The sequence below is a fragment of the Limtongia smithiae genome, assembly GCF_038497785.1.
Source record: "Limtongia smithiae strain NRRL Y-17922 unplaced genomic scaffold V1518scaffold_2, whole genome shotgun sequence".
In the NCBI taxonomy this organism is placed as follows: Eukaryota; Fungi; Ascomycota; class Lipomycetes; order Lipomycetales; family Lipomycetaceae; genus Limtongia; species Limtongia smithiae.
Genome location: NW_027117623.1, coordinates 151,832 through 176,056, shown reverse-complemented (window position 1 = coordinate 176,056; position 24,225 = coordinate 151,832). Strand labels below are relative to the sequence as shown.

The 24,225-nt window shown below is 49.2% G+C and overlaps 13 protein-coding genes across 13 annotated transcripts; 7 read left to right on the top strand and 6 right to left on the bottom strand.

The window, feature by feature from the left end:
* Window positions 1–126: 126 nt before the first annotated feature.
* On the top strand, window positions 127–931 carry V1518DRAFT_390692 (Spc24 subunit of Ndc80-domain-containing protein; the record flags this gene model as incomplete). The annotated part of the gene is made up of 3 exons (XM_066901756.1): window positions 127–400; window positions 451–700; window positions 727–931. Exons 1-3 carry the CDS (start codon window positions 232–234, stop codon window positions 929–931), a joined length of 624 nt encoding a protein of 207 aa, XP_066761071.1. The 5' UTR covers window positions 127–231.
* V1518DRAFT_411410 (uncharacterized protein) lies at window positions 916–4,261 on the bottom strand. Its single transcript, XM_066902840.1, has 8 exons — window positions 3,984–4,261; window positions 3,834–3,920; window positions 3,394–3,775; window positions 2,979–3,337; window positions 2,842–2,921; window positions 1,539–2,788; window positions 1,137–1,485; window positions 916–1,085 (listed from the first exon to the last, which is right to left on the bottom strand). Exons 1-8 carry the CDS (start codon window positions 4,108–4,110, stop codon window positions 990–992), a joined length of 2,730 nt encoding a protein of 909 aa, XP_066761070.1. The 5' UTR covers window positions 4,111–4,261; the 3' UTR covers window positions 916–989.
* V1518DRAFT_411409 (uncharacterized protein) lies at window positions 4,137–5,632 on the top strand. Its single transcript, XM_066902839.1, has 5 exons — window positions 4,137–4,563; window positions 4,621–4,639; window positions 4,697–4,848; window positions 4,913–5,092; window positions 5,165–5,632. Exons 1-5 carry the CDS (start codon window positions 4,542–4,544, stop codon window positions 5,251–5,253), a joined length of 462 nt encoding a protein of 153 aa, XP_066761069.1. The 5' UTR covers window positions 4,137–4,541; the 3' UTR covers window positions 5,254–5,632.
* Window positions 5,633–6,062: 430 nt separating this feature from the next.
* V1518DRAFT_370905 (uncharacterized protein) lies at window positions 6,063–7,433 on the top strand (the record flags this gene model as incomplete). Its single annotated transcript, XM_066901339.1, has 3 exons — window positions 6,063–6,368; window positions 6,441–6,829; window positions 6,896–7,433. The coding sequence occupies 3 exons, from the start codon at window positions 6,063–6,065 to the stop codon at window positions 7,431–7,433; spliced, it is 1,233 nt and encodes a 410-aa protein (XP_066761068.1).
* Window positions 7,434–7,554: 121 nt separating this feature from the next.
* On the bottom strand, window positions 7,555–9,755 carry V1518DRAFT_411400 (actin cytoskeleton-regulatory complex protein END3-domain-containing protein). Its single transcript, XM_066902838.1, has 5 exons — window positions 9,201–9,755; window positions 9,063–9,139; window positions 8,756–9,005; window positions 8,629–8,692; window positions 7,555–8,570 (listed from the first exon to the last, which is right to left on the bottom strand). The coding sequence occupies exons 1-5, from the start codon at window positions 9,370–9,372 to the stop codon at window positions 7,895–7,897; spliced, it is 1,239 nt and encodes a 412-aa protein (XP_066761067.1). The 5' UTR covers window positions 9,373–9,755; the 3' UTR covers window positions 7,555–7,894.
* Window positions 9,725–10,384, top strand: V1518DRAFT_425446 (uncharacterized protein; the record flags this gene model as incomplete). The annotated part of the gene is made up of 1 exon (XM_066905916.1): window positions 9,725–10,384. The coding sequence occupies one exon, from the start codon at window positions 9,725–9,727 to the stop codon at window positions 10,382–10,384; it is 660 nt and encodes a 219-aa protein (XP_066761066.1).
* V1518DRAFT_411396 (PGAP1-like protein-domain-containing protein) lies at window positions 10,372–14,412 on the bottom strand. The gene is made up of 7 exons (XM_066902837.1): window positions 13,946–14,412; window positions 12,496–13,888; window positions 12,320–12,445; window positions 11,930–12,268; window positions 11,452–11,875; window positions 11,159–11,393; window positions 10,372–11,104 (listed from the first exon to the last, which is right to left on the bottom strand). Exons 1-7 carry the CDS (start codon window positions 14,273–14,275, stop codon window positions 10,670–10,672), a joined length of 3,282 nt encoding a protein of 1,093 aa, XP_066761065.1. The 5' UTR covers window positions 14,276–14,412; the 3' UTR covers window positions 10,372–10,669.
* A 143-nt stretch (window positions 14,413–14,555) lies between these two features.
* Window positions 14,556–16,038, bottom strand: V1518DRAFT_411393 (SURF4 family-domain-containing protein). The gene is made up of 4 exons (XM_066902836.1): window positions 15,035–16,038; window positions 14,933–14,974; window positions 14,793–14,879; window positions 14,556–14,733 (listed from the first exon to the last, which is right to left on the bottom strand). The coding sequence occupies exons 1-4, from the start codon at window positions 15,815–15,817 to the stop codon at window positions 14,725–14,727; spliced, it is 921 nt and encodes a 306-aa protein (XP_066761064.1). The 5' UTR covers window positions 15,818–16,038; the 3' UTR covers window positions 14,556–14,724.
* A 164-nt stretch (window positions 16,039–16,202) lies between these two features.
* V1518DRAFT_411391 (60S ribosomal protein uL1) lies at window positions 16,203–17,171 on the top strand. Its single transcript, XM_066902835.1, has 2 exons — window positions 16,203–16,462; window positions 16,516–17,171. The coding sequence occupies exons 1-2, from the start codon at window positions 16,329–16,331 to the stop codon at window positions 17,033–17,035; spliced, it is 654 nt and encodes a 217-aa protein (XP_066761063.1). The 5' UTR covers window positions 16,203–16,328; the 3' UTR covers window positions 17,036–17,171.
* Window positions 17,040–19,524, bottom strand: V1518DRAFT_411387 (uncharacterized protein). The gene is made up of 3 exons (XM_066902834.1): window positions 19,161–19,524; window positions 19,067–19,105; window positions 17,040–19,011 (listed from the first exon to the last, which is right to left on the bottom strand). The coding sequence occupies exons 1-3, from the start codon at window positions 19,360–19,362 to the stop codon at window positions 17,354–17,356; spliced, it is 1,899 nt and encodes a 632-aa protein (XP_066761062.1). The 5' UTR covers window positions 19,363–19,524; the 3' UTR covers window positions 17,040–17,353.
* A 570-nt stretch (window positions 19,525–20,094) lies between these two features.
* On the top strand, window positions 20,095–21,939 carry V1518DRAFT_411385 (Ferroporti-1). Its single transcript, XM_066902833.1, has one exon. The coding sequence runs from the start codon at window positions 20,178–20,180 to the stop codon at window positions 21,684–21,686; it is 1,509 nt and encodes a 502-aa protein (XP_066761061.1). The 5' UTR covers window positions 20,095–20,177; the 3' UTR covers window positions 21,687–21,939.
* Window positions 21,940–22,057: 118 nt separating this feature from the next.
* Window positions 22,058–22,631, top strand: V1518DRAFT_411384 (uncharacterized protein). The gene is made up of 2 exons (XM_066902832.1): window positions 22,058–22,312; window positions 22,380–22,631. Exons 1-2 carry the CDS (start codon window positions 22,112–22,114, stop codon window positions 22,461–22,463), a joined length of 285 nt encoding a protein of 94 aa, XP_066761060.1. The 5' UTR covers window positions 22,058–22,111; the 3' UTR covers window positions 22,464–22,631.
* On the bottom strand, window positions 22,443–24,178 carry V1518DRAFT_411382 (uncharacterized protein). Its single transcript, XM_066902831.1, has 6 exons — window positions 23,586–24,178; window positions 23,366–23,525; window positions 23,199–23,311; window positions 23,029–23,142; window positions 22,799–22,970; window positions 22,443–22,745 (listed from the first exon to the last, which is right to left on the bottom strand). The coding sequence occupies exons 1-6, from the start codon at window positions 23,867–23,869 to the stop codon at window positions 22,635–22,637; spliced, it is 954 nt and encodes a 317-aa protein (XP_066761059.1). The 5' UTR covers window positions 23,870–24,178; the 3' UTR covers window positions 22,443–22,634.
* Window positions 24,179–24,225: the final 47 nt, after the last annotated feature.

The window sequence follows — 24,225 nt, the reverse complement described above, 5'->3', positions numbered from 1 at the left end:
GCACGCTCGAGGAGCTCACGAGGTTGTTCTTGAACAGCAGAACTCCCAACACGCACGAGACCGCACGATGCGTCGCTGCTTTCCTCCCAACGGCCATTTAAAGTTTCCCAGATGTAAACAAAACCAAGAGTTCATTCGCGTTCATGTCGGGACATGTCGTCCTTTGCTTTGCTCCTGCTGCTCTTCTAGCAACTCTGCTTCTTAAAGCGTCTGATTTTGCTCTTATTAGCTATGGCATTAAAAACCAAGACGGACAGCTTGGCGTCGTTGATCTCGTCCACGACTGAGAACTTCCAGATCGCTCCGGACGTGCAAGCCATCACGCGCATCAGCGACCATATCCGCATCCTTAAAGCTGCTCGCGATCTTGAGCGAGATCAGCAGCTGGATATTTTACGATGTACGTTGTTTTGGTTGCTTGTCGTACAATCGACCACTGACACTCCTCAGCACTCTCACGGCGACTCGAACTAGCAAAGGCGGCGGTGTCCACCCCGGCTTCTCCCCGACGCAGACAGCATACAAGCCGCATGCTTGCGCTCGACCGGCAAAAATTTGCATTGGCAAAAAATATCAATGATTTGGAATCGGCGTATAATTCGAGCGAAGCAACGCTGGCAAGGCTAAACGACGAGCTAAACAAACTGCGAAACGAGGATGTCCTGGAGACAGAGAGCGGCGCGCAGCAAGACTCGACTGTGTAGGTTTCCAGCAGGTCGTTGTTAGTGCCGTGAACATGCTGACGTTGCTATCATGCAGATTACTACTCAAAGTGTATCGCTCCTTAGGAATCAGCCTCGAGCCGGACGACGCTGGCGGATATTCAAGAGCAGTTGTATGGTCACAGCAAAGCAATGACATTCATACGCTCAACCTCGACAAGTCGTACTCAAACTACTTTATTGCGAATTATTTGTGGGACATGATGTAATTAGAGGTTGAACATTCATTAGTACACAAAAATGACCATCCTGATGCAAAAGTCCTGTCTACTCTACAAGTTTATTCCGCATATCGTCGTCCCAACTCTTCCACTTGCCTAAATCTGCAATATGTCTCATCGTTGGCCTTCCATGAGGACAATTCTATATCAATTAGCTTTACAAGTCTCCGCATGCTGAAACCTCGACACTTACCCAAGGCTTATCAAGCGTTCCCAGACCATCGACGATACTTCTCATTTTCTCCCGATGCAGCGCTGTGCCTATCATAACACTACTTCTGCAAGCCCTCATGGCAAGTAGCTGCCGTATTTTTGAGCATCGCACAAAGACGCCTGGGGCCTCGTTCACGACGTTCAAGAGCTCCATGAAGTCATCTAAACCGAGTGCCTTGGACATGAACACTGGTACCGCAGTCAGAACGCACCGTTTGCCTGGCGAGGCGTGCTCGTCGACATTGAGCGAAAAACCGTTCGCGGTGAAGAGTTCTATATTAGAAATAACCAGTAACTCTTCTAGTGGCGTAAGCGGAAGTTCCTTCGGTCTGATATCTCAGTGTCAGTATTGTCTTCCTTAATCAAGCATGGAAACACCTACATTACTAGTGGTTGTCGACTCATGATAGCTGTGCGATCGAGTCGCTCAAAGTTGAACTTTTCGTCGCTAGCGTGTTGATCAATAATGAACAGATCTTCATTATCATCCTTCTCCCCAGCGCGCAGAGCAATTATGAATCCGAGATTGAACTGTCCAATAATCTTCATCTTGGCAAAGTCCGATTTCGATATATTGAGACTTCGTAGGTGCTCCTCTCCTTCGTCAACTTCAACTGTCAGAGCCTGTATAACGGCACGGTTTTCAACCTTTGTAACAGCTTCCTGCTGTATGATCCACTTCCTGGATTGCATAATAGCGTCCATATTAGAATGAAGCTGCATTGATGAACTATGCGTAGAAAACTTGGTCGCGTCGTTTGGGCTAAACGCTTCGTGAATTGGAAATTGCGTTGTCATCTCCTTAACATCATCTCGAGAGTCGTCCGGACCAGCAGGCAACTCATCCAGATTGGCTGGCTGTTTGATGCACTCGCTTTCCACTTCGTCGCCTTCTATGTAACTTTCATCCCTTCCGTCGTCGGCACTTTCCATTTTGGTCCTAGCCTTGCCGATTTCATCAGCTTCGTTTTCGACGACAAAATCCACTTCCTCATCAGTGTATTCATCAGGAATTTTGGTACTAGATTCTTCATGTTCCTCTTCAACCAAATCAGTATCTTCCAATTTTGAGTCGTCTAAAACTTCTTCCGTTTCGGCCCGTACTAGTCCATCAAAGACAACCCGAACAGAAGAGTCGCTGTCAAGCTCAACTGTCTGTAGCGCGCCATCATCATATGGAGCAGGCTCGATGTCTTCAAATAATGGATTTTCACTCGGCTCAGTAACTTCGCTCTGCATTGAATCCTGATATCTCGTCGCTAAAATATCTCGTCGTCCAGACGGTACAGAAATTTCAGATTTGGGCTGATTGCTTTTCGTTGTCGCTGCGGTCGTCTTTACTCTCTTGCTGCGAAACAAAATATCCTCTTCGGTCTGTCTCTTTCGCGGCAAAGTGTGCGTTGTCATTGTACTTTCAGCTTCGCTGCTGTCTAGGCGATCAGAAGAATTGGCTGTAGCTGCGTTAAACCCTCGCAATCCTCTTAAACCGCGGAAAGCAGTCTGGGACAATTGACTTTCATGATGAGAAATTTCAGGCTCGCTTGTTCTCGTCTCATAAGATGAATCCGATAACGTCGCTTGCCGCTGTGTTGCAGATTGCGAATTTTCGCCCAAAAATTTGAGTAGTCGATCCTAAGAGTTGTTAAATTCACAAGATTAGACAAATATTCAGACTTAATCTCTACCTTGAGCATTTCGAGTATAGATTCTTCATTGTGCATAAGAATAGTTCTCTTATCCGGCGAGACGTTGACATCGACCGCTCCTGTGTCAGCATTAAAGTCAATGCTACTCGTACGCACACTGACGAACATAAACGTACCATGAGGCATCTCGAAATTTGCAACGAAAAATGGATATTGAGTGACATTGAACGATCTATAGCATTCGTTGAAGCATCGTACCACACTGGGTGTATTGCATGGCCGCTCATTCACATATATAAACTGCCGATCGCTACTGTTTCTCGCGCGTCCAGGAATAGGTTGCGAAATGAATCCACTGACTTTCACCACTGGTTTCTCGAGGTCGCTTTTAACCTTGAGGTATGTCCGGCTTGGTGATACTTCAAGGTCGAATGAAAACGGCAAAATATCGGCGAATTGCTTGGCACCAAACACATTGATGATGTTACGCTCAACAGATGTGTTACCGTTAGTTGAGAACAAAATTGATTTTTTACTGTTTCTCCAGTCAATATTTTAGTACCTCGTCAAGAAAATGCACACACCACTTACTTGTTGCTCAAAACGTTTGATAAAATGATCTTGACGCTGGTCTTAATGACACCATATGCCTGCAGTAATGTAACACATTTTGCAAATTCCCGTTTGCAATTCTTCACAAGCTCGGTGCGTCGAACCGGCAGTTTTCCATCAAACAGCTTTGAAATGGTCACAGTCGTACCCTTTTTCCCGGCTGCTCTTGTTTTCGATTGAATAATGCCATTGGAGTTGTATTCAAGCTTCGTAGCCATTGGGGAGTCCTTTGCGCAAGTCGTAATTTGTAGCGAAGCGCTGACCGCGCATAGCGAGCTTATCGCTTCGCCGCGAAAGCCATATGTGTCGACGAGTTCCAGATCGGAGAATTGCCGTATTTTAGAGGTATGGTGTTTCAATGCTAAATATTTATTAGCATTAAAGACGGCTGGCATAAAAATGAGGGAGGATGGCAGTACCAATACCAGCGAAGTTCTCCTCGTCAATACCATCTCCGTTGTCGACTACTTCGATAGACTCGGTGCCGTAGTGCTTGAATCTCACTTCTGCTCATATAATGAAGTGAGCACTCTTCGTTCAAACGCTCTGCATGAATCGCCATATCATACCTATAGAAGTCGCATTGGCGTCCAGTGAGTTCTCCAGCAGCTCTTTGACGGCGGTGGGTAAATCAATTACAACTTGTCCTGAGGTTAAACGGTGTACTGATGCCTTATCTATCGGCAAGATCGACATTATGGTCGCCTAACTTAGGAGGGCCTGTGGCTCTCGCTGCATGCTCCAATAGAGCCTGGCGTAAGCTATTCCAGATACTTCATGGTGGCCGTGGCCGTGAATTGGGAGACGTGAAAGGGACGCGTCGTGGTCTGGCGCTACGTCATTTGCTTGCTCGCAATGGTTCAGAACCAGGCGTGCAGTTCGCTCCGACTTTCACAGACGCAACTTGCTCTCGGCAGAGCAGAACCAATTCGTCATCCCCATCTTGCTGAGCCACTCTCCGTACACGCACTCCATAACACACCCGCCCAAGAATATTTATTCGTGTCCTCATTTCAGCCATTGATCAAGAGACCGAAATTATCGTTGCGGTAAAACCTCTCTCTCGACTACTCATACACTCCTCAAGAGCGTGCTTCGACAATCCGCCACAGACGACGACTCCAATCATGAGCTCCGACAGTCTTCCTTGTATGTATTTCTTCTGGTAGCTATTTATTGATGTATAGTTACTGACAATTTTCGCAGATGCTGCTGATGCGGAAGTGTACGTGCTTGATTCGTACAGAATCTGTTCGAGACAATAATGTTAATGCTGTTCCAGATCACTGACGCGTGACGAGCTCGATGTACTGCGGACACAGTATGTCAAAGAGGAACCATTTGTCTCCATTCAGACGAAATTCAATTTCGCGTGGGGACTAGTCAAGAGCACTAGACGAGAAGAACAGGCTCTCGGCATTCGTCTGTTGGCTGGTGAGTGCAGTTGTACTGTAGTCGCTCATGACCACATATGTTCAGTAGCCTGATCATGATCCAGAGATATTCCGTGACGCACCCGAACGCAGACGAGAATGCTTATATTATCTCGCTTTGGGCAATTACAAGCTTAGCAATTATGCTGAAGCTCGGCGTTATAACGACCTACTGCTCAGTAGAGAGCCGAACAATATGCAAGCGCGCAGCTTAAATAAGCTGATCGACGATCGTGTTGCTAAAGGTACATTTTTTTTATTTGTTTCTTTGTGATCACCTTCATTTGGTGTTAATCAGCATACTAACATGTAATAAGATGGCCTCGTAGGACTGGCTATCATAGGGGGCGCCGTCGCGGCTGGCAGTATTGTCCTGGGTACACTTCTCAGCAGAAAGAGGCGGTAAATCCAGGAACAATAAAACCGAGTTTTTTTGTTGTAGCTGTCGCACAGTTTGTGCCTGGCTGTTTTCGTTTGTTTAACCGCTTGTTTTGCTTTGCCCCGGTTTCGGAGTATCTTGGAGTGGGTTTCTGTTGTTTCTTTGTATGTGCGCTTTTTCCTACCACCAATAATGTGCTCGTCTTAGCTGAGGGCTAACGCATTTTGTAAGGTGCATTACATATGATCGGTATAGTGATTTGTGAAGCGGAGACGAATGGTAAATAATCAATGTTCTGTTTGTGAAATCAGCAGTGAGATCTGGACTGCCTATGTTGGCTGTAAAAGTGTCTAGGACATTGTTGAAAAAACATATAGGAAATCTCTATCAGTATTTAGGTTGCCAAAGATGAAAAGCTGATGGATAACTAGGACTTTAGAAGAACTAGTTGCTGCGCCTGTTTGTGTTGGATACCGTCGTCTTCGGCAAGCGGAGAGCTGATTAGTCGTCCAGTTGGCTGCGGCGTCCCCACAAATTGGGCCAGGGCTAGTTCTCACTTCACAATTCCCACGACTTCCTCGAATCTGTACGCTTCACGAGTGCTCAACAGCGCGCTCAATTTTCGATAAGGTCATCGCCAGCCATCCACCCGGTCTGTGGTTTGGACAAGTTGCTTCAAATAATTGCGCGTGCGTACTGCACGAGTGCACTCGCAGACCGAATCAACGCCACATTTACCTCGTACATCCGTTTGTGGCCGTGCGCATGAAAGCGAGAGCCTGTCGCGCGACACAATTCCTCAGCTTCCGCATCTACAATACTCGGATATATTTACAATGGAGCGTAACGACCATACGCGACCACAATCGAGTAGCAGCAGCCAACACTTGATCGATCTTGACTCGGAGGACGATGCCGATCAGAACCTCGAGTCGACAGCCGGAGTTTGGGATTCGGTTGCGCATGAACGCGAATCTGCGCCACCAGTGCCAACTAGTACGCGGCCGGTAACGACAACCACAGCCCCTCTGGAAGGTGCCGTTCCTTTCATGTGTCACGGCTGCTATAGTCACTTCGAAGCCGTCCCGAACACGGAGTTTCCAGTTTTGTGTCCTCGGTGCCATTCAGACTTCTGTGAAATAGTATGCACTTCATGATATTGTACACCTATCTGGTTTTGAAAATGTCATTAACTAACAGCAATGTGTCTCCAGATAGAAGATGATTATCCGAACGTGGACTTCGGAGATGAGGAGGAGGACGACTACGGAGACGAGCATGATGACTACGGCGACGAACAAGACTATCTACCTGACTTTTACTACGGTGGACGCCAGAGGAACGATCGCGAGCGTCGGCACACGCAGGAAGTTATGGACATGGTGCAGATGCTGTCAAACATTGTGCATGACAACAGACAATTACATGCATCAAGCGTCAGCGCTGCGCCCGACGGGACGACGCAAAGCCCAAGTACACGGTTAGCGGGCAACAGCAATACGAGTAATCCAGCCCAAAACGCATTAAGTTTTTCATTCACGCCCCGAGCAGCTGGTCAGGCAGGAGATGATAGCGAGGCTACACCTATGGAGCAACTCTCCAAGTAAGCCGACTCCACCTACCTTGCTCATCTCAGTTCAATCTCTAATATCTATTTCACTACCTCTAGCTTCCTTCAACAGACATTTGCCAGCATTGGCCTTGAACAGCCAGGCGCCACACCAGGAGAAGGGGGCATTGGCACTGCGAACCGAGCTGTCCCCAATGATATTGTTACAAATCTTATGGGTCGCATATTCAATATGACGGGTAACGTCAACGATTACGTCATGTCGGACCGGCAACTTGACCAAATCGTTTCGCAGCTGATGGAGCAAGCGCAAACAAACAACGCACCGCCTCCAGCCGCAGAAAACGACATATCTGCACTTCCAAACCTGGAAATCAAAGATCATCCCGACCTACTCAAGCATACAAGCGAGTGCGTGATCTGCAAGGAACAATACGAGCTATCGGATACGGTGTGTCTGTTGCCGTGCAAGCACTTTTTCCATCCTACATGCATCAAGCACTGGCTGGGTATTTCAGACTCGTGCCCAATATGCCGACATCCGATATCACCAGAGACCGCGGCAAAGGAAGGATCAGCTGCCGATGCAGTGACAGATGTAGTTTCAGATTCACCTGCACCAGAGTCTGTAGATTGATACGCCTGATCGTTACATGGAGTTTGTGTTCTTTTTGTTCTTATCATCGGTCGTTAGATATGAAACATGTGAATAGTTGCATCTTTATGGCTGCTGCTGTACTCGGAAGTACACCGAATTTCTGCGGAACTAGCATGAAGCGAGACGGAGCCAAGCACGGCGGGCTGATCGGTAGGGAATAGCAAATCACCAACAACGTGACCGGTTACTGACTGGTTACACGGGAATTTCATAAAAGGTCTTCAATCACGACTGTAAATAACCCAATGGGTTTCAATTATACAAGAAGTCAAGCACAGACACAGTAGACCTTGGCTTGTCAAACTACATAGAAGTCCAGTCAATTCAGATCGCTGCTACGCCAAAAAGAACAGGAAAAAGTTAGTCATACAAAATGAAACATACAGCGATTACAAAAAAACAAACGTACAGAAGTGCTATGAAAATATGCAGCTCAACTTCTAGCTTCGCTCTTTCTCAATGTCAGAATACAATCTGTTCAGATCGTTTTGTTTTCTGTTGCAGTAGTCCTCAAGCATGTCCACTTGCTGTTTCAAAGTTTCGATTTCCTGCTTCATGCTCTGGAGATCAGATCCACCAGGTCCTTCTTCCTGTGCCTCTCCTGAGCGAAGCTTTCGCAGCTGACGGCGTTTGTAATCGTACAACTGCTCCAGCTGGCTGCGCACCAACGCAATCTTGGAATTATCCGCAACCATTCGAGCATCTTCCTTGCGGCGCTGCGCAGCGGAATTTGCTTTCTCCAGCTGCGCTTCGAGTTCTGTTAGTTTCCTTCGGAGCCGAACTTCCTCCCAATCCGTGTCCTTCGTAGACGAGAAGTCCGTGCCAGACGGCGTGTACCCCGTACGTCCGTTAGATATACCAAGCCTATCGAGGTACGACTCTGCAAACGCGGATTTTCGGCCTGTTGCAGTGCTCTTGTCAATTGCAGTGCTCGCGCGCGCCGCGGGTTTGGACAGGTCGTAGTCAATTTTGTCGGTCTTGTCGAAAGTCGCCCGGAGTGAAGCAGGGACGTTGCGGGGAACGCGAACACCCCTGTTGCGATTATTCAGGATATGCAGAAAGGCAAGTGTCTGATCTCTCCCGATGGTGCGGTCGGCTCGGGGGTTGATAAGGTTCCTTCACAGTAGGATGCATCAGTATCCAGGAGTGTCAAGTAGTAGAATCGGAGACTCACCATGCAGAAATCACGTCGGTTTCCGGGACATTGATTGTACCATACAGCTCTGTTAAAGAGTCGACTAAATCATCGTACATGTCAGTCCTGCGTATCCGGTCACCATCCCTCTGAATCAGTCACTCACATGTGATTTGGCCACGACGATCTGCGTTCGCTGTGTATACGGCCTCGTAGCTACTCCTATCTCTCGGCGACATGTACCAATCAAAGTCAGACGACAACCCGGATGGAGAGTCGTCGAAATCGTCGAAATCATCGACGGTCCGGTCAATAGACGGACCACCGGTAGTGATCGCTTGGTTGGCTTGAACGAGATGCGCTTTGGACGATGGAATGAGCCAGTCAGGTAGCGTGTTGGGCACATCTTTATAGCGCTATGATACAATCAGGTCACTTTCTTGGTGGATTGAGCAGTTATTCCATGCACTTACCCCGTTGATCAGGTCGAAGATGAGTCTCATTGCGACGCAGAACTCCTCGAAATCCAGATTGCCATCGCCGTCAACATCTACAATACATACATTTCCATTAGCATATTAAGATCCAATCTCCTGCTTGACTTGCCATACCTGCGAGATCCCAAATCTTCTCCAATTGTCTATCCTCGAGATTCGAGTTCTTCAGCACCGTTGCGGCACGCTCGCCGGATAGCAGTCCATTGATAGGGTTAAGTCCGGAGAAGATCTCCCAATACTTCGCAATTTCCCAGTCTTCTAGCTTGTTATTGCTCAGAGTCGCCATTGTGCTGCTGGAATCATGAAATGGCTGCGTGGTTTACTTAATGTTATCTCACTGTCGATGTGATCTAGACACGCATGCGTCAGTCACCAGTCTTTCATTTTGCCGCGCTCGCCATAATCCGTGTCAATAGACTTACTTTATACTAACGAGCGAATATGTATACGATTCCCGTTGACACGCGGCCAGGGAAGTAGGCCCTGAGCAGACGAGGTCGAGCTATGAATCCGGATTGGCACAGGCCCGAGCTGTCGGCGCGCGGCTTAAACGCTACCGTGAATACCCCGGGCTCTCGCGGCCCCATAGTGATCCTCAATTTAGCCCACGTTCTTCAAGACTCAGTCGGTAGATGTTCATGAATGTGCTGAAATTCAGATCGTTCTTACTACTAAATCACGCGGCGTTTCAAAGGTCGCTCCAGCCGTACGCAACGAGCTCGTCCAAGTTCCACGACTCGCTCGCCTCGTTCCTCATCTATGCTCGCCAAACCAACCTTTCAACGTCATCGACCTATTACGTCGGAACATGCTACGAGTACGCCGTGCTTGATGCGCTGAAGTTTGCGCGCATGTCACTAGAGCGTTGCGGCGGCACTGGCGACAACGGGATCGACCTCCGCGGCACCATCTCACTCGCGGCGAAGCCGTCCCCAGTGCTCGTGCAGTGCAAGCATGAGAAAACCAAGCCCGGCGTGCGACACATTCGCGAGCTAGAAGGCGCATGCGCTGGATACAGCGCCGACACTCTCGGCGTGCTGGCTGCGCGCTGGCCGATGACGACGGCGGCTCAGAGAACGTTTCTCATGTCCGACCGCGCACTCATGTTCACGCTTGTCACGCCGCCAGAAGAAGGGGCAACCGTGAAGCAAATGATATGGAACAACTCAGCTCAGAAACTATTAAAAGGCTTGAGTGTTGTTTCTGTGAGCCGACTTGTGAAAGACTACGGCAGCAACTCGAACGAATCAATCATCGTGAAGGCGATATCCCTGGTCAAGACCGATCCAATAGAGTAGCGGCCCTTCTCCGCCTTGTGCATATTGCATCCTTTAGAACTGTAAAACATATTACCCCTCCTCCAAATACCCATCGAATTAAAGCCACTGCTTTTCCTGTATCATATACTCAAAACACTAATTATAATACATGAACCGAAATAAAGACATGAAAGCAACACAACCGAATGCATTCATTAACATGATGTTAACATAGATTTTGTTCTCTTTTCTATGATGATGGTAAGAGATGATGACGATTAGTATGCTCACAATGCTAATCCGGTGCTGTCTCAATCGCTTGTTTCATGGCCGCTTGTCCATTTTTCCGACGAAGTACCGCCGGAAATGCACGCCTGATGTGCCATTATCATTGACATACATGATAAGCAGCCACAGAGCAAAACAATTGAAAATATGATGCAACCAGTACGCATTCAGAATACCGTTAAGACAAGCATATATGATCCAATAGACCAATAATATCTTGCTGACCATCTGTGCGCGCCCAGTGTTGCGAGGAAGCATTTTACCTGCAGTTAATCGCTCTACCAGAAAAATGATAGGAACAATAGAAAGAAGATTGTGATGCGATGAAAAAGGTGTGTTCCAATGCACGGACAGATTGTGAATCCACACGACGAGAAGAGGAATATTGATAGGCAATAACCATATCATTATCATCAGAACCGAAATGGCAAAGTTAATAAAATTTTGACTGTACTGCCCACCTTGTACAATCTGCAAGAGTTAGAATCAAGTGGTCAACTGCCTTAAAATATCCTAGACACGTACCTGTTGGCTGTGCCTTCGCAATGACTTGACACAAGTACTGATATGCACGACGAAACCCACAACATATGCAAACTGATACGGGACATATGCAAGAACGGAGATAAGAAGGATAGATGTTGTGAGCAGACGTCTGCTACCGCTCAATATCGACGAATTGAATGTCGCAACCGACGCATACGTGACGACGAATAACTCCTTCATGGACGACGTGAGTGACCGAACCAATGGCGAATTCCTGTTAATCTGGTTAGCCTCATTGGATATCAATAAATGATAATCGACTCTACACGAACATATTTTCTCGAATCACTCTCGTAGCTCTTGAAACCAATGACAATCGTGATCGCGCTCTGCTGTGCGAAAAATCGAACTCTTGGATCCAATCTAATAACTTCGCCATCGTCAATAACAACGATAATGAAATATAGTACACCGCGGTGCACATTCCCGTCGCCATCGTAAAAAACATTGGTCCAAGATATGCCATTTTACTGTCCACCACACCCAGAAAGAAGTTATTATGCCGGATATATCGATATGCCGCATTTTCACTTCGGTATGAAGTAGTAAGTTGGTCGGCTGGCTCAATAAATGACAATGTTGACGCAGGTGTGAGATAGTAAAGCGCGAAAGAAAGCAAAACCGACGCGGTTATCAAAATCGGCAACGCTCGTCCAATGAAGATCTCCAGCGCGGATCCAAACGTAATAAATACACCTAATACGTGATTAGTCTTCAGGCAAAGTTCTGGTAATCAACTTAACCATTTACCTTCTGCATCATAGATATTGAACTGTATGAACAAGATCATAGCGACTACTGCCACAGGCAGCGCTGCAACAGCCGTCCGATATCTCACAACCAGGTTTCCTAGACTTCCAAACAAGTCCACGGACACTCGTAGCTCTTGGGGCGCATCGCACGTTGGATCTAACCAGATCTGAAGTCGCAAATCTCTGTCATCCTCTCGTCCAGGCATGTAGGTGTAAGGGACGAATGGCGCTAATCCGTGAAAACTAATCTCGACGTTCCTCACGTTAGGAAAATACTTCGATTCGTATGGATCGTTGATAAACTGTCGAATCAGTGGGGCAAAAATCGGAGGATGGCCTAATCAAATTAGATCATGAAGTCAAGACGAAACTCAATGGTACTACGTACCGCATTCTTTAGACGACAGAGATAGCCGATATGACATCAACGAGCTCGATACATCCTTAAGCTTAACTTCCACGAATCCGCTAGCTTTCTCGGGAATCTTAAGATAAGTCCCTCCTTGAAAAATGTCTAGACAATTAGTAAAACCGTTGCTTCAGAAAACAATATTGTCCACATACCGCTAATTGTTGGTCGGATCTCAAAGTTGCTGCCCTTCTTGTCAATAATCTCAGCCAAAACGAACCCCGGTTCCGGAGAAGTGTATGAATCCACGATAGCAATGTAGTCGAATCTTGACAACTCTTCCAACTTGTATTGCAAGTACGCAAAAGAGTCTCCTTCATACGGGAATGTCGTAGATTTCGTAGAAGCCGGTAGCAAGACTTTATCTGAAGCCGAATTTGTGCAGGGGAAACTGAGCGATGGAGCGTTCTTTTGGGATAAATCCATCACATTCGTGTACTTCCGCTGATTAGTCTCCATGCTGTTCAGATTTTGCTCACAGAGGAATATATCCAGTCGTTGATCTTTGCCTTCCAGTTCCAGTTTCTGATCGGTCAGAATGCTGAAAAAAGTTTCGCCATTCCCGTCCTTTGGAATTGGGATCAAATATGCCCATGGCTGCGTCGACTTGCCAAGACCGCGCAAAATCACTCGCCTATTCCGATCTGCAAACACCGTTTGTGAGTCTGGGACTTTAAGCAACGTGTCATGAACCAGAGAAAACGGAGCCGATTTCTCAGCGGAGCTTTCGAGTCCTGTCAAAAAGATATTCCGGAATATCTGAAGCCTAGTAGTCAGATACTTTGTCTGCGTAGGTTCCCGAATATCGACGACCGTCAGCAGCGCCTTCGCGATAGCTTTCCGGCACTGGTCGCACCAGACAATCGCCAAGTGATCCATAGAAGTCCAGACCTCCGGAATTGTTGACGTGAAGACGGTGAAGCCGTTAGTAGACGGCATCAGCGATGAAATGCTTGAGTAGTCGGACGGCACGACGACATCGAGTTTTCCGCCAGCAATTGATATTAGCGACACAGAGGCCAATGGATTGCGACCGACCAACTTATCCGAAAATGACTCGCGCCAGTATCTGTTTATCTTTTCGTAGATCTTAACGATATCCCAATCGAACGTAGCAGGTGGGACAGCATGCGGTGTCGATAGCGTGATGATTGTGTTTACGGAATCGGGCCGGTAATTCGGAAGGGTAAGCATTGTGCGCGCCACAATGCCTCCCATCGAGTGACCGACAAGAATCACTGATCTCGGAAGCGGCGCATCGCTACCGGCGCGATAGCTGGACGACTCGCTGGCATATAGCGACAAGATAAACTCGATAGCGTCGTTCAGGTATTCCGCTTGGTCGAGCAATGTGTGACCGTGGAACGCAGTAAAGTCCTCGTTGAAGTCTGCCGTGAAGAAATCGAGATTGCGCGAGCCTAGATCACCAAAAGACGCTTTTCGCGCTACTGTATCGTAATACTGATGCGCCGCTTCAGCAGCAATTGACCGTACTTGCTTGTAGCTTCCCGCATTTCCAGGGATGAATAGTACCGGGACTCCGTTTGGCTGCACATATTGATCAGTTTCACCGGCAGCGGAGCAGCAAGTACACTTAGATCATACCTCTAATGTTAAATCAAGCTTTTGCTCTCTATATAAGTATAACGAGTACTTCTCCGCGAATTGAGTGTATGATCCGTCGAAACTCTGAATTCGCGCATAAGACGGCAACATAAATATTTTACGACATCCCTTGCTGTCCAACTGTAGCATCAAAAACGAGTAAAATATAGCGCCGACAGTAAGCGCCAGTAAAACAACCACGGATATCGTGAGATAGATGCCCTTATGCGATAATACTCTGCGCTGTTCGAGCTTCGATGAACCGATGCGGGAGGTTGACGCGGGTCTCTCCGCAACCGTGGAGGACGCTGCGGCCACGACCCCCGCCATTCACCGCAATCGGATACACGTACGCTCTAGAGACACGGAGATGGCGTCGAAGGTAACCGAAATGCGCGGTGAGCGTACTCGCTCGGTCGGCGTACGAACAGTTCTTGCGAAGCACTGAGTTATCTCTGGTCGCTGCGTGAGCTTGACTGATCCGCCAGCCGCCGCTCGATAGCAATTTTCCGGGGCCGTAAACTCAATTTTACAGTTCAACGCGTAATCGCCTTGAACGAATCCTGCCCCACAAGACGACGATCGCCCTTGCAGATTGCTTTATGAGAAACTCTCTTATACGCATGATGGAATAGATACTGTAAATCAGACTTTACAGCTAGCTACCATTCTCATATTATTTACACGATGCGCAGCTACATACAACCTATAAAGGTATTAATGTATCATATGCGAAACTCTTCATAAGCTCTTCCTGATGTAAGCGATGACAAGCTAGTTTAATATATCTAGAAGAAGATCAGCATTCTCGGCTCTGAAAAAGTGGTAATAATCAGAACAGACAAACCTTTTTCTTCTCGTCAATACTTAACTTGCCAGCTCCGGTGTTTACAACTAGTAGTAAACCTCCAACGATGGATAGCGTTTGGAAGAACTACAGATGTCAATCAGCGAGCCAATCAATCATAAATAAATGGAGTCGCTTACCTCATATTTTAAAAAGTCGCGATTTGGGTGGTTTCCAGAATACTATACGTCGTCATAAGTCAATGCAGCTTCACATATATCGCTGATCCAAAGCGCACTTACGGTCCAATAGTGGTTGATGATGACATTGAATAGACTGAGAATGACAGTTAGCAGCATTGCGCTAAGCCGAGTCTTGAATCCAACAGCGACCATGGTGCACGCGACAAATCCGATCAAACTGACGCAAACGCGCGAGAACGACCAGCCGCCAGTAACAATAAAATTGAGAAACAGCAGAACAAGCAAGATTCGCCCTGCCAGCTGAAAGTACATCTGTCTGTCCTTTTCCTCGACGCTGGGCAGTCCCGCGAAAGCGATTTTTGGGCGCGCAAGCGAACTACTGAGCACCAACAATAGGCCTCCGATAACGGACAGATTGCGGAGGAAAAATTTGAGTTCAAAAATAAGGCCGTAGAACAATGCTTGGGAAATGACGACAAAGATCAATGCGAGAACAGCATATGTCGTATACTTCCTCGCAATGACGAGATATGAGCCGGCCGACATCGCAATGATGTTACAAATGAGGAAGACAACGACAATGAACCGGGGGATGTGCCGAAAGCTGTGTAAGTAAAACACCTGGTCTGACCATTGCGAAACAATTCGGAGTGTATCTTCGAGGAATGTTGCGACGATAAAGAACCGGCCGATGGCGGGGAGGTATGGGTTGATTGGCGCCGCTAGAGACGCGTACTGATCTATTATGTGCTCGATTTTGTTCGTCTGTTGTCGAATAGCGGCGAGAGGCGAGGGATCGTTTGTTGCTGCTGATGAGGGTCGAGACGATATTGAAATTGGCATGGAATGGAACTGCCGTGAAGCAGTACCTCGAATGGACATCGTGAGCGCGGGCGAGGATCGAGACGACGTGTCCTATCCTAATTGAATCAGATTGTAGAGCGACGACGTTGACAGCACGTCCGGCAATAGGCGCAGTGTATGCAGGGGTAACGGGAGGTGAATTGAAGCAAAGGCCAGACAGCTCTCACGGCAAGTACACTGCCCTGAAGACACGTCGAAGTGAGATCCCCGGGTGAAGCCTCTAGTTCATCGCAATTGCCACAACAACGCGTCTACCAAGGCCGTGCGCCGCACGGCACGTGCCCTGTACGGGAGATGTACCTTAGGGGCCTTGTACCTGTTAGGGCTATGCACGCTAGGGCTTTTGGAATGACTACTGCGTGACTGCTGAATTAGAGTTCACTTCTCAACGCCCTGCTGGCTGGGAATCTTGAAATCTTCGCGACGCCGCAGCTTTGTTCTCCACCGTCCACCACACCGTTCAACAATATACGGAATTACCAAACGACAAGTCGCTTGGGAGACGGATACCTGATTTATTTGATTCACTATGAGCAAAATTACTGTTGCTGGCGTCCGCGGCAGCGTGAAGGAGCTGTTGGACTACTCCGAGAACACGAAGAAGCGCAACTTCTTGGAGACCGTCGAGCTCCAGGTTGGCCTGAAGAACTACGACACCCAGCGGTACGACGACAAATGACTGTGCGTACGGGGATATTGACTAACAACTTTAACAGTGACAAGCGTTTCTCCGGCACCGTCAAGCTCCCCCAGGTTCCCCGTCCCAACATGACTATCTGCGTCTTCGGTGATGCCCACGATGTCGACCGCGCGAAGCATATCGGTATTGACGCTATGTCGGTCGACGACTTGAAGAAGCTCAACAAGAACAAGAAGCTTATCAAGAAGCTCGCCAAGAAGTACAATGCTTTTGTTGCTTCTGAGGTCTTGATCAAGCAGGTTCCCCGTCTTTTGGGTCCTCAGCTCTCTAAGGCTGGCAAGTTCCCCACTCCCGTCTCGCACACTGACGATCTCTACGGCAAGATCACAGAGGTCCGGTCTACCATCAAGTTCCAGTTGAAGAAGGTTCTTTGCTTGGCTGTCGCTGTCGGCAATGTGGCCATGGACGAGGACCAGCTCGTCACTCAGATCATGATTGCTTCCAACTTCTTGGTCTCGCTGTTGAAGAAGCACTGGCAGAATGTCGGCTCGCTTGTCATTAAGAGCTCTATGGGCCCGGCTTTCCGCATTTATTAGACGCGCGTCATGTATATTACGTACAGATTGTACGTGTAATAAAAAGTTTTCTTATGAATCTGCACATTATCAAGCGATGTAGAGTTGCTTTATCGATACTAATAGTAAGGCAAAATAATATTACAAACAAGTTAACCTATCTCACATGCATATCCTTCCTATACAATCTTGGGAGTGCGCCGGTTCTAACCTCGTGCACTCCACGTTCTTCACCGCCGCCGATGATGATAGAGTTGTTAGTGCTGTTATCGGTCCAGCAGTAGTTCACAAGATTTCCTTTTTACAGAAAATAGCTTGAAGCAACCGAAGTCTTGATGGTTAGTCGATCTTGATTGAGGCGTAGATCTTCCGCACAAAGAAGAAGCTTGCCGTGAAACCAATGGTGCCGGTCAACACAAAGACTAGAATTGCAATCAAAAGACTGTAACCAAAGTAAAGAACGCCACCGACAAAGCTGGAGAGCTGGAGCTTCGAAATCCAGTAGAGCATTGCATTTAGGAAGACAAACACGGAGCATGCGCCGGAGGTAAACACACTGCGCCATTGCCAGTGGTAGTTCTCGGCGCAGAGGAGGAAGTAAACCATGAGCACGGTGACGGTGGCGCAGGTAATGATCATGATGGCGTAGCAGACAAACAGGAAGCCAAACATGTAATAGACTTTGTGGAACCAAATCGAGTTCAAGATGAAGTAGAGCTCGACGAAGATGGCACCGAAAGGAAGAATACCCGCAAGCAAGAGACTGATTGGCAAACGAAGATACAGTGGCTGGTCAGGGATCTGACGAGGGATGACGTTCGTCCGCAGAGGGGGGTCGACAGCCGGAGCCTTGAAGCCGAGGTAAGATCCGGCCGCGGAGAGCGGCACGGAGATGACGAACCAGATGACAATAAGAGCGATCATGGTGCCAACCGGAACAGCTCCAGACGACTCGGACGCGATTAGAAAGAAATTAAGGAAAACGAACGTTCCAAAGACAAATCCGGGAACAACGAGAGGCGTGAGAGCGACATTGGCCTTCCAGTTCTGGCCGCCGTAGCTCTTGTAGAGTCTAGAGGAGACATAGCCACCGATAAAACCAAAGAGAGTGTACAGAACTATAACAACTGTTGCCAGAGAGCCACGGCTGGACGGAGAGAGGAAGCCAAGAAGAGCAAAAAAAATAGTGAATCCGACCATGACAAATAGCTGAGCACCGCTGCCAATAAAGACGGAGAGGGCCAAGGGAAACTTTGGAGTCCTGAACACGTCACCGTGGATGAGCTTCCAGCCAGAGTCTTCCTGAACGTCCTCATTGAGATCAAGTTGATTATAGCGATTGATGTCTTTGTGCAAGGCGCGAAGGAGAATCATAGCAACCATGGCAGTGAGGAAAATAACAATGATAGAAGAGTTGATGAGAGAGAACCAGTGAATGCGTGGGTCGTATACATGGAGATATTTATCCCATCTAGTTGCCCAGGGAGTCGCGGAAGGCGTCCAGAAAACAGAGTACGTGAATACGACAACAGTGTTGGTGTCTCCGCTGAGCATGAGCTTGTCAGGGACATCGCAAGTCTTGACCGCGCCAGACATGTCGAGAGCGGTCTTCTTGGACGAAGGCTGCACGACCACACCGACGACGCGGAACTTGCCCGCGCGGGTCTCATGATACTCAACAATGATGTCATAGTGATTGCTGAGATAAGGATTCTTGTCCAACTCGATGGTACCGAGTTCGAAGCCGACAGAGTAGAACTGTGTGTTTGTGGTCTCGTCGTACTTGACACGCGCGGCGGGCAGACCGTCAATGAGCCAATTAATGGCGTAGTCGTGGCGGATGCGTCGATTCACGAACTTTGCGGCGCGGGGCTCGAAGTTCTGCGTGCAGAGCATCTTGCAGGACTCGTTCTTGAGCATGCGCAGATCAAAAGGCGAGTTGAAGATGCGGTCGCCGAAGAGAATCGAGCCGAGCGATTCGGGCTGCTTTTCGGGACCTGCGGAGACGCTGTCAGAATTTGCGCAGGCGCGACGCAGGCAAGATCGACGTACCATTCTGAGGGCGACAGAAATGGAATGCAGGATGGTAGTCTAAAGGGGCGGTTAGCGGGAGCGCACGACTGCAAATCAGCGACGCGCCACTCACAGTCGTAGGACAACACGCTCTTTAGCTGGAGGTCGCCGGGGTCCATTGCAGGCGTAAGCCGGTTGACGAGCAATGGCACGGGATCATTCTGCTCGTAGTCTGTGGGCGCGACGCCAGGGAGGTAGAAAGCGGACGCGGGAGTCGAGAACAGGAAGAGTGAGGCGGCCGCCACGACCGGCGCGAGCATCCCGGATGGTCGCATAGTGTGTGGCCGACGGAGGCGGAGTGGAGGAGGTGATCTGAAACGGGCTGAGCGGGAAGGGGGCAGGCGACGCGAAAGGGAGAAGACAGAAGTTAGGGGAGTACAGCGCGAGTCCAGAGGAGCAGTCGGCGTGGAGGTCGTCGCTGTGCGGGCGGCGCGGGCGATGGCTTGCAGCAGCGTGCTGGCGCGCAGCCGCCAGGGCTTTGTGCTGCACGCTGCAGCCGTGCTTCGCCTCACGTGGCACATCCCTCGCGTGCGGCGCCGCTTGTGCCGCAACCCGCTTGCGCCGTCGCGTCTATGCCGGGCCCCGGGCATCGCTCCCTCCGCGCCGTCCATGGGTAGCTCAGCGGATTACACCCGGCGGGCGCGTCTTACGGCAGCAGCAGCTCTGTCTGGCAGCATACTCCCGGCCGCAGCGCGGTACGGAGGCACGCGGGCTTCTAGACTGCCATAACACGCTGGGGAAATTGCAAGCTCGATGCGGCATGTGATGTGGCTGCATCGTTGAGTGCGTCAAGCCGTGATCCGTGACCTGCAGGTCACAGAGGACAAACTCAAAATGTGACTTGTTGTGAGTCGTGACCTCGACTGTCCAGGGGCAGGGTCTGCAGACTGGCAGCCACGCCGAGCCCGTGCTCAAACTTACTGCCACGACTGGTCGAGCCGGAACCTAAACCCCAGGAGTTCTTATCGATCGAGAGATGCCCGCAAGGTTCTCGCAAATAACCAAATACAGAGAGAGTCATGCTTGTTTTTGCGCTCCTCACCGCGAATCAGTGCCCTGCCTCTGGTCCTGATAGCAATCACCCTCCACCATGACCGTCGACGCCAACGTCCTCGTGCGGATTTATACCTCCCACTTTCTCTCGGCCTTCAACTCTCGCATCTTCGAGTACTCCGCCGTGCTCTTCCTCGCCGCCATCTTCCCCGGCACCCTTCTCCCCTCCTCCGTTTATGCTCTTTTCCGCGCAATTGCCGCCATCACCTTGGCACCCACCGTCGGCAAGCAGGTTGATGTCACGAACCGTCTCGTTGTCGTCCGCCGCTCCATCATCTTCCAGCGGGGCGCCGTCGTGGTGTCATGTGTCCTTCTCCTGCTCATGATCGTTCTCCACATTGGAAGTCCCACAAAACCGTTTTGGCTGCAGGCCCTATTTATCAGCCTTCTCTCGTTGTTTGCGTGCGTGGAGAAGCTGGCGTCGATTCTTAATACTGTCGCTGTCGAACGAGACTGGGTTGTAGTCATTGCCGGATCAGACACGCAAGATCTGCAGCAGCTCAACTCGTCTATGCGCCGAATTGATCTTTTCTGCAAAATGGCGGGGCCTCTATTTATTTCGCTTCTTGTCGGTGTCACCTTGCTTGGTTCGGTCATCACCCTGATCGCCGTCAACTCGATCTCCGTGTTCATTGAGTACTTCACCATCGCCAGAGTGTATAGCTTCGTCCCTGCACTCGCAAGCCGTGGCTCGGCAGAAGCCGAAGACTTCGATACAACCTACGCGCCACTTTCGGAAGATGACGAGAATATCCCGTCTGATACCGTTCCCACGCAAGATGTCAAGACTCTGGGAAGCCCGCTCCACATCTACACTCATCACGAAATGTTCCTGCCATCGCTCGGTCTCGCCGTCCTTTACTTCACTGTCCTCAACTTCGGCGGTCAATTCGTCACATATTTGCTTGCTTTGGGTTACGGGCCCTTTGTTGTCGGTATTCTGCGCACTGGATCGGTGGTGTTCGAGCTCGCCGCGACCTGGATTGCACCTCTTCTCATGAACAGAGTTGGTCCTGTTCGTGCCGGTTTGTGGCTTATCCATTGGCAGGCAGTCTGCTGCGTCGTTGCCGCAGTCGCTATTTACAAGTCGACTGGCTTAGGCGGTGAGGGCTTCCACAACGGCAATGCTACTTTCGGCATCTTTGGCTCCGCCACCGCATTCGTCGTTGTTCTTGGCGTCGTTCTGTCCCGTGTTGGTCTGTGGGGTTTTGATCTCTGCGCTGAGATCCTCATTCAAGAAAACGTCGAGGCTGAAGTGCGCTCCGTGTTCTCCTCGGTCGAGTCCTCCTTCCAGAACTTCTTCGAGCTGCTGTCCTTCGCCTCAACAATCGTTTTTGATAAGGCCGATATGTTCTGGGTGCCGGCTGCGCTGAGTGCCAACTCTGTCATTGTCGGCGTCATTTGCATGGCTATATACACTCGTCGCGTCCGAAAGCACTTGGTGCATATGCCAAGCATCATGTCGATGCTGCCATGGGGCAAGAAGGACAACACGCGTACCGGGGCGCGGGAGCTGATCTTTGATCACGAATTGGGCGAGATATAAGTACGCATACCGTTATCATTGGTTAAAATGACGGCTTCATGAGTTACAATATGGTAATGTCCATTTGTAACTGCTATCTGCTCATGTATCATTGCTAGTTTACGTCAACAGATCAAAACGGTGTTTGAGGTTGGATGTGAGGTTGATGATGACTATGTAAAATTTGAATTGAATGTTACGCCATCTATCTAGCATGGGCTGTTTCACCTTGACATACTATTTAGTACTGTCATCCTGGCCAGATGGTTTGAAGTAGTTTTGGCACAGCACTGATATTTGCAATTTGGCTGTCCGTCGATGTGTTGTAGTTGAGGTCACGTGTGTCTCTGCGCCATCTCGCCGGGGATCCTAATTTCGTTTTCATCCGACGAATTCAACCACACCTCCACCCACCCGCGTTATCACGTTCACACAATCCACACAAAATGAGTGGCTCACTACGTCGTCCCCCGCCAACTAGCCGGATAACTCACCTCAAGCTCACCCGGCCGTACGAGACCTCAAAGGCGAGCAATGAGTGCGCAGTCCTGATGTCGGAGTTGTTCAACTGCTGGGCCGGAACAAAGCTGAACGCGGTCGAGTGCTCGGACTTGGAGGTCCGTATGCAGCGCTGTTATGACTCGGGTGTATGTCTTGGTATTCGTTTGCTGGTGATAGAGAGCTGTGTGGAGCTAACAGTCACGCTCGCTGTAGAAACGCACAATTGTTTCGAAGTCGTCCTTCAATCACCATGCCGGCCGATTATACCCAAAGTTAAGCCGCAAGCGACAGGACTAATAAGCACTATATTGACGCGACCTGTTCCTGCTGTTGTACATATATGATAAGAAAGCGATATAATATATACAGTATCCCCTGTTCTAACTATGCGATTGCATTAGGCCAACTCCTCAAAATCAAATGAACACAACAAGATTACAAAAAAATACACAGATGGCATCCAACAATTTATGCGGTAGCGGGTAATTGGCTGGCAGTGTGATTGTCCCAGGGAAGGTCGCCCAAATAGAAAGCTCCAGCCTGTGAACAAAATGCAAGTAGTCCGCGCAATTCTGGGCACTAGGAAGACTGTTAGTCATGTTTTGGGGGCTCAGTGATCTCAGTGCTCTTACACTATCAAAGTAGGAGTCATGACGCAGGAACGGGTTCCTGGATTTTCTCTTCGACACTAGAGTCTCGTCGAAGCAGCCGTACGGATCCCGTGTAAACGGTTCAAGGGCATTCAGATACTCTTCTCCAGTAGGGGAATCTTCACCAGGCGCGTCTCTTCCAATAAGTCTGAACCTTGATGAATGTTAGCGTCGAAGATGACTAGTAAAATGAAGAGCAAGTCAACACATACTTGTGCAAGGGAAATCTAATAGCGGCTCGATGCAATCCTTGTATTCTCTCACGTTTGAATTCATGAGTAACAAACGTTATACGATCCGGATACTGGCCCGTAAATTCGTGAAATCTAGCGGTCGTTAGTCATCTGTCGAAACCCCTTGGATAGACGCGCTCTCCTCTCACCTGCAAATCGAAAACAGCAAGTTCTCGAAACTATCCTTTGCAAATTCCTCTGTAGTTACACGCAGAGATACATTTGAATCGGTTTCAATCATTTTTCGCGCATTCGCTAGGTTCTGCTGGAGGTTAGAGACTTGTCGTCGATGCTGAAGACTTCACTTGTCGCTTACGTAGTAACTCTGCGCCTCACTTATTGGCCCGGATTTCCTGCTCGTTTGGCCGCCGGAAAACACCAGCAGTGACTCTTCATCAACTATTGCTGCATTAAGCCCTAGTTGTATGTGATTGATAAACGTGATTTGCTGATCTTGTTGAAACGGTTTTAGGTTCCTGTTCATATAACAGGAAGTCAGTAACGCGTCCAACAACTTGCATAGAAATTCCATATACCATTCGGTGGCTGATTCTCCGGGGTGCTCGCCAGCATATCCGTGCCAAATAGCGTGGCACGCGACAATGATGAGATGTGACGCTTCGGGAAAGGGGTATACAGGTATCGGAGTAGTCCGCGACAGCTTCCTTCCTGCTGTGAATGACGTAACAATCTCGCGACTGGCAAGCGACGACAGAGTAAGGAAGAGCGTGGTAAGCAGCAAAATGCTCAAAGTCAAGCGCTGAATGACAGGAGAGCAGCCCAGCGACCATTTCCGAGCCGTGCCGAAAGAAGCAGCCATGGTGACGACAGCAATGACAACCTCCTTCCAGCGAAGATGTAAACGCGACTCAGCAGAAGGACCCAAATCAAAGGCGCATTACACGTATAGCTTCGCGACAGTGAACGGCTCACGCTACTGGCTGGAATCGTCAAATGTAGAGCGCGAGTAGCAGGCCGGACCAAGCTCGTGGATTGTGAACTGGGCTGGTCGGGACGCTTGCAACGAACGCAGAACAGTGACAACTCGCGTGGACCTGAGAGGGTCCGCTGCGGCGCACTCTCCGAAATCTAATCTCCTTCGCGAAATTGTCCTCGCACTCTCGACACGTCCCCCCGACAACGGCTCCACGCCTTAGCCGCCGCAGCAGCTTCGAG

Excerpts from the sequence above, each read along its gene's own strand:
- V1518DRAFT_411410 (XM_066902840.1), bottom strand. The coding sequence starts at position 4,110 with ATGTCGATCTTGCCGATAGATAAGGCATCAGTACACCGTTTAACCTCA. Across the intron at positions 3,776-3,833 it reads GGAGAACTTCGCTGGTATTG|CATTGAAACACCATACCTCT; the intron begins GTACTGCCATCC and ends ATAAATATTTAG. Across the intron at positions 2,789-2,841 it reads CTATACTCGAAATGCTCAAG|GATCGACTACTCAAATTTTT; the intron begins GTAGAGATTAAG and ends AACAACTCTTAG.
- V1518DRAFT_411409 (XM_066902839.1), top strand. The coding sequence starts at position 4,542 with ATGAGCTCCGACAGTCTTCCTT. Across the intron at positions 4,849-4,912 it reads CGGCATTCGTCTGTTGGCTG|AGATATTCCGTGACGCACCC; the intron begins GTGAGTGCAGTT and ends ATCATGATCCAG. Across the intron at positions 5,093-5,164 it reads CGACGATCGTGTTGCTAAAG|ATGGCCTCGTAGGACTGGCT; the intron begins GTACATTTTTTT and ends ACATGTAATAAG.
- V1518DRAFT_411400 (XM_066902838.1), bottom strand. The coding sequence starts at position 9,372 with ATGGCGACTCTGAGCAATAACAAGCTAGAAGACTGGGAAATTGCGAAG. Across the intron at positions 8,693-8,755 it reads TCGTCGTGGCCAAATCACAT|TCGACTCTTTAACAGAGCTG; the intron begins GTGAGTGACTGA and ends ACGATGATTTAG. Across the intron at positions 8,571-8,628 it reads ACCGACGTGATTTCTGCATG|GAACCTTATCAACCCCCGAG; the intron begins GTGAGTCTCCGA and ends CCTACTGTGAAG.
- V1518DRAFT_411396 (XM_066902837.1), bottom strand. The coding sequence starts at position 14,275 with ATGGCGGGGGTCGTGGCCGCAGCGTCCTCCACGGTTGCGGAGAGACCC. Across the intron at positions 13,889-13,945 it reads AGCTTGATTTAACATTAGAG|CCAAACGGAGTCCCGGTACT; the intron begins GTATGATCTAAG and ends CAATATGTGCAG. Across the intron at positions 12,446-12,495 it reads GATCCGACCAACAATTAGCG|ACATTTTTCAAGGAGGGACT; the intron begins GTATGTGGACAA and ends CTAATTGTCTAG.
- V1518DRAFT_411393 (XM_066902836.1), bottom strand. The coding sequence starts at position 15,817 with ATGTCCATTCGAGGTACTGCTTCACGGCAGTTCCATTCCATGCCAATT. Across the intron at positions 14,975-15,034 it reads TCATCAACCACTATTGGACC|TATTCTGGAAACCACCCAAA; the intron begins GTAAGTGCGCTT and ends GACGACGTATAG. Across the intron at positions 14,880-14,932 it reads GCGACTTTTTAAAATATGAG|TTCTTCCAAACGCTATCCAT; the intron begins GTAAGCGACTCC and ends TGACATCTGTAG.
- V1518DRAFT_411391 (XM_066902835.1), top strand. The coding sequence starts at position 16,329 with ATGAGCAAAATTACTGTTGCTGGCGTCCGCGGCAGCGTGAAGGAGCTG. Across the intron at positions 16,463-16,515 it reads AAGAACTACGACACCCAGCG|TGACAAGCGTTTCTCCGGCA; the intron begins GTACGACGACAA and ends CAACTTTAACAG.
- V1518DRAFT_411387 (XM_066902834.1), bottom strand. The coding sequence starts at position 19,362 with ATGCGACCATCCGGGATGCTCGCGCCGGTCGTGGCGGCCGCCTCACTC. Across the intron at positions 19,106-19,160 it reads GAGCGTGTTGTCCTACGACT|ACTACCATCCTGCATTCCAT; the intron begins GTGAGTGGCGCG and ends CCGCCCCTTTAG. Across the intron at positions 19,012-19,066 it reads TTTCTGTCGCCCTCAGAATG|GTCCCGAAAAGCAGCCCGAA; the intron begins GTACGTCGATCT and ends GCGTCTCCGCAG.
- V1518DRAFT_411385 (XM_066902833.1), top strand. The coding sequence starts at position 20,178 with ATGACCGTCGACGCCAACGTCCTCGTGCGGATTTATACCTCCCACTTT.
- V1518DRAFT_411384 (XM_066902832.1), top strand. The coding sequence starts at position 22,112 with ATGAGTGGCTCACTACGTCGTCCCCCGCCAACTAGCCGGATAACTCAC. Across the intron at positions 22,313-22,379 it reads AGCGCTGTTATGACTCGGGT|AAACGCACAATTGTTTCGAA; the intron begins GTATGTCTTGGT and ends CGCTCGCTGTAG.
- V1518DRAFT_411382 (XM_066902831.1), bottom strand. The coding sequence starts at position 23,869 with ATGGCTGCTTCTTTCGGCACGGCTCGGAAATGGTCGCTGGGCTGCTCT. Across the intron at positions 23,143-23,198 it reads TTGCTGTTTTCGATTTGCAG|ATTTCACGAATTTACGGGCC; the intron begins GTGAGAGGAGAG and ends AACGACCGCTAG. Across the intron at positions 22,746-22,798 it reads ATGACTCCTACTTTGATAGT|TGCCCAGAATTGCGCGGACT; the intron begins GTAAGAGCACTG and ends CAGTCTTCCTAG.